This window comes from Rutidosis leptorrhynchoides, chromosome 4 (assembly GCF_046630445.1).
Source record: "Rutidosis leptorrhynchoides isolate AG116_Rl617_1_P2 chromosome 4, CSIRO_AGI_Rlap_v1, whole genome shotgun sequence".
In the NCBI taxonomy this organism is placed as follows: domain Eukaryota; kingdom Viridiplantae; phylum Streptophyta; class Magnoliopsida; order Asterales; family Asteraceae; genus Rutidosis; species Rutidosis leptorrhynchoides.
This window is the reverse complement of record NC_092336.1, coordinates 506,645,191-506,646,351: the sequence shown is the minus strand read 5'-3', so window position 1 is coordinate 506,646,351 and position 1,161 is coordinate 506,645,191. Positions and strand designations below refer to the sequence as shown.

The 1,161-nt window shown below is 44.7% G+C and overlaps 1 protein-coding gene across 1 annotated transcript; it reads left to right on the top strand.

Annotated features, from left to right (window-relative positions):
- Positions 1-483: 483 nt before the first annotated feature.
- Positions 484-945, top strand: LOC139842475 (uncharacterized mitochondrial protein AtMg00810-like). The gene is made up of 2 exons (XM_071832612.1): positions 484-758; positions 813-945. Exons 1-2 carry the CDS (start codon positions 484-486, stop codon positions 943-945), a joined length of 408 nt encoding a protein of 135 aa, XP_071688713.1.
- Positions 946-1,161: the final 216 nt, after the last annotated feature.

The window sequence follows — 1,161 nt, the reverse complement described above, 5'->3', positions numbered from 1 at the left end:
TGTCACATCTCCCGTTCCCATCACTTACAGTGAAGCTCTTCACGACCCTAACTGGAAACAAGCTATGACTGATGAATATAATGCTTTAATTAACAACAGTGCTTGGAAAATTGTGCCTCACCCATCGAACACGAACATAGTTCGCTATATGTGGCTATTCAAGCACAAGTATAATGCAGGTGGTAATTTGATCAGGTGTAAGGCTTGACTCATTGCTAACAGTCGAAGCCAGTAGGTTGGCATTGATTGTGATGAGACTTTTAGTTCGGTTGTTAAATCGACATCCATACGCACGGTTCTTAGTTTGGCGGTTTAGAGACACTGGCCTGTCCACCAGCTAAATGTTAAGAACGCTTTTCTACATGGACAACTTTCTGAGACTGTCTATATGCATCAGCCTCCTGGGTTTCGCGATCCTCAATACCCGGATCATGTCTGTTTATTGCAGAAATCCTTATACGACCTTAAGCAGACCCCCCGCACATGGTTTCAGTGGTTTTCCAGTTATGCTTAGAGGATAGCTTTCACCAAAGCCGTTGTGACACATCTCTTTTCATTTACCGTCGGGGATCTGATATAGCCTACCTGCTTTTGTATGTTGATGACATTGTGTTGACTGCTTCTTCCGCAGGTTTACTTCAGCGGATCATCACTTCCTTACATAAGGAATTTGCTATGACAGATTTGGGCCCTTTGAACTACTTTCTTGGCATCACTGCGACTCATACTGGATCTGGAATGTTCTTATCTAAGAAACAGTACACTCCTGAGATTATTTAGCGAACGAGTATGCCCACATGTCATCCTTACAGGACCCCGGTTGAACCAGGGGCCAAACTTACCAGTCACGGCCCTGCTGTGAAAGACCCAACTCTGTACCGCAGACTTGCAGGAGCTTTACAGTATCTCACGTTTACTCGTCCTGACATTCTTTACGCTGTATAGCAGATTTTCCTCTTCATGCATGATCCTCGCGAGCAGCATATGCATGCCCTCAAACGGATCATTCGATATATTTAGGGCACTACCGATCTTGGTCTACAGCTCTATGCATCTTCTCCGACTATATTGGTCGCTTACTCTGACACTAACTGGGTTGGTTGCTCCACTACCAGACGCTCTACTTCTAGCTATTGTGTTTTTCTCAGCAACAACCTTCTG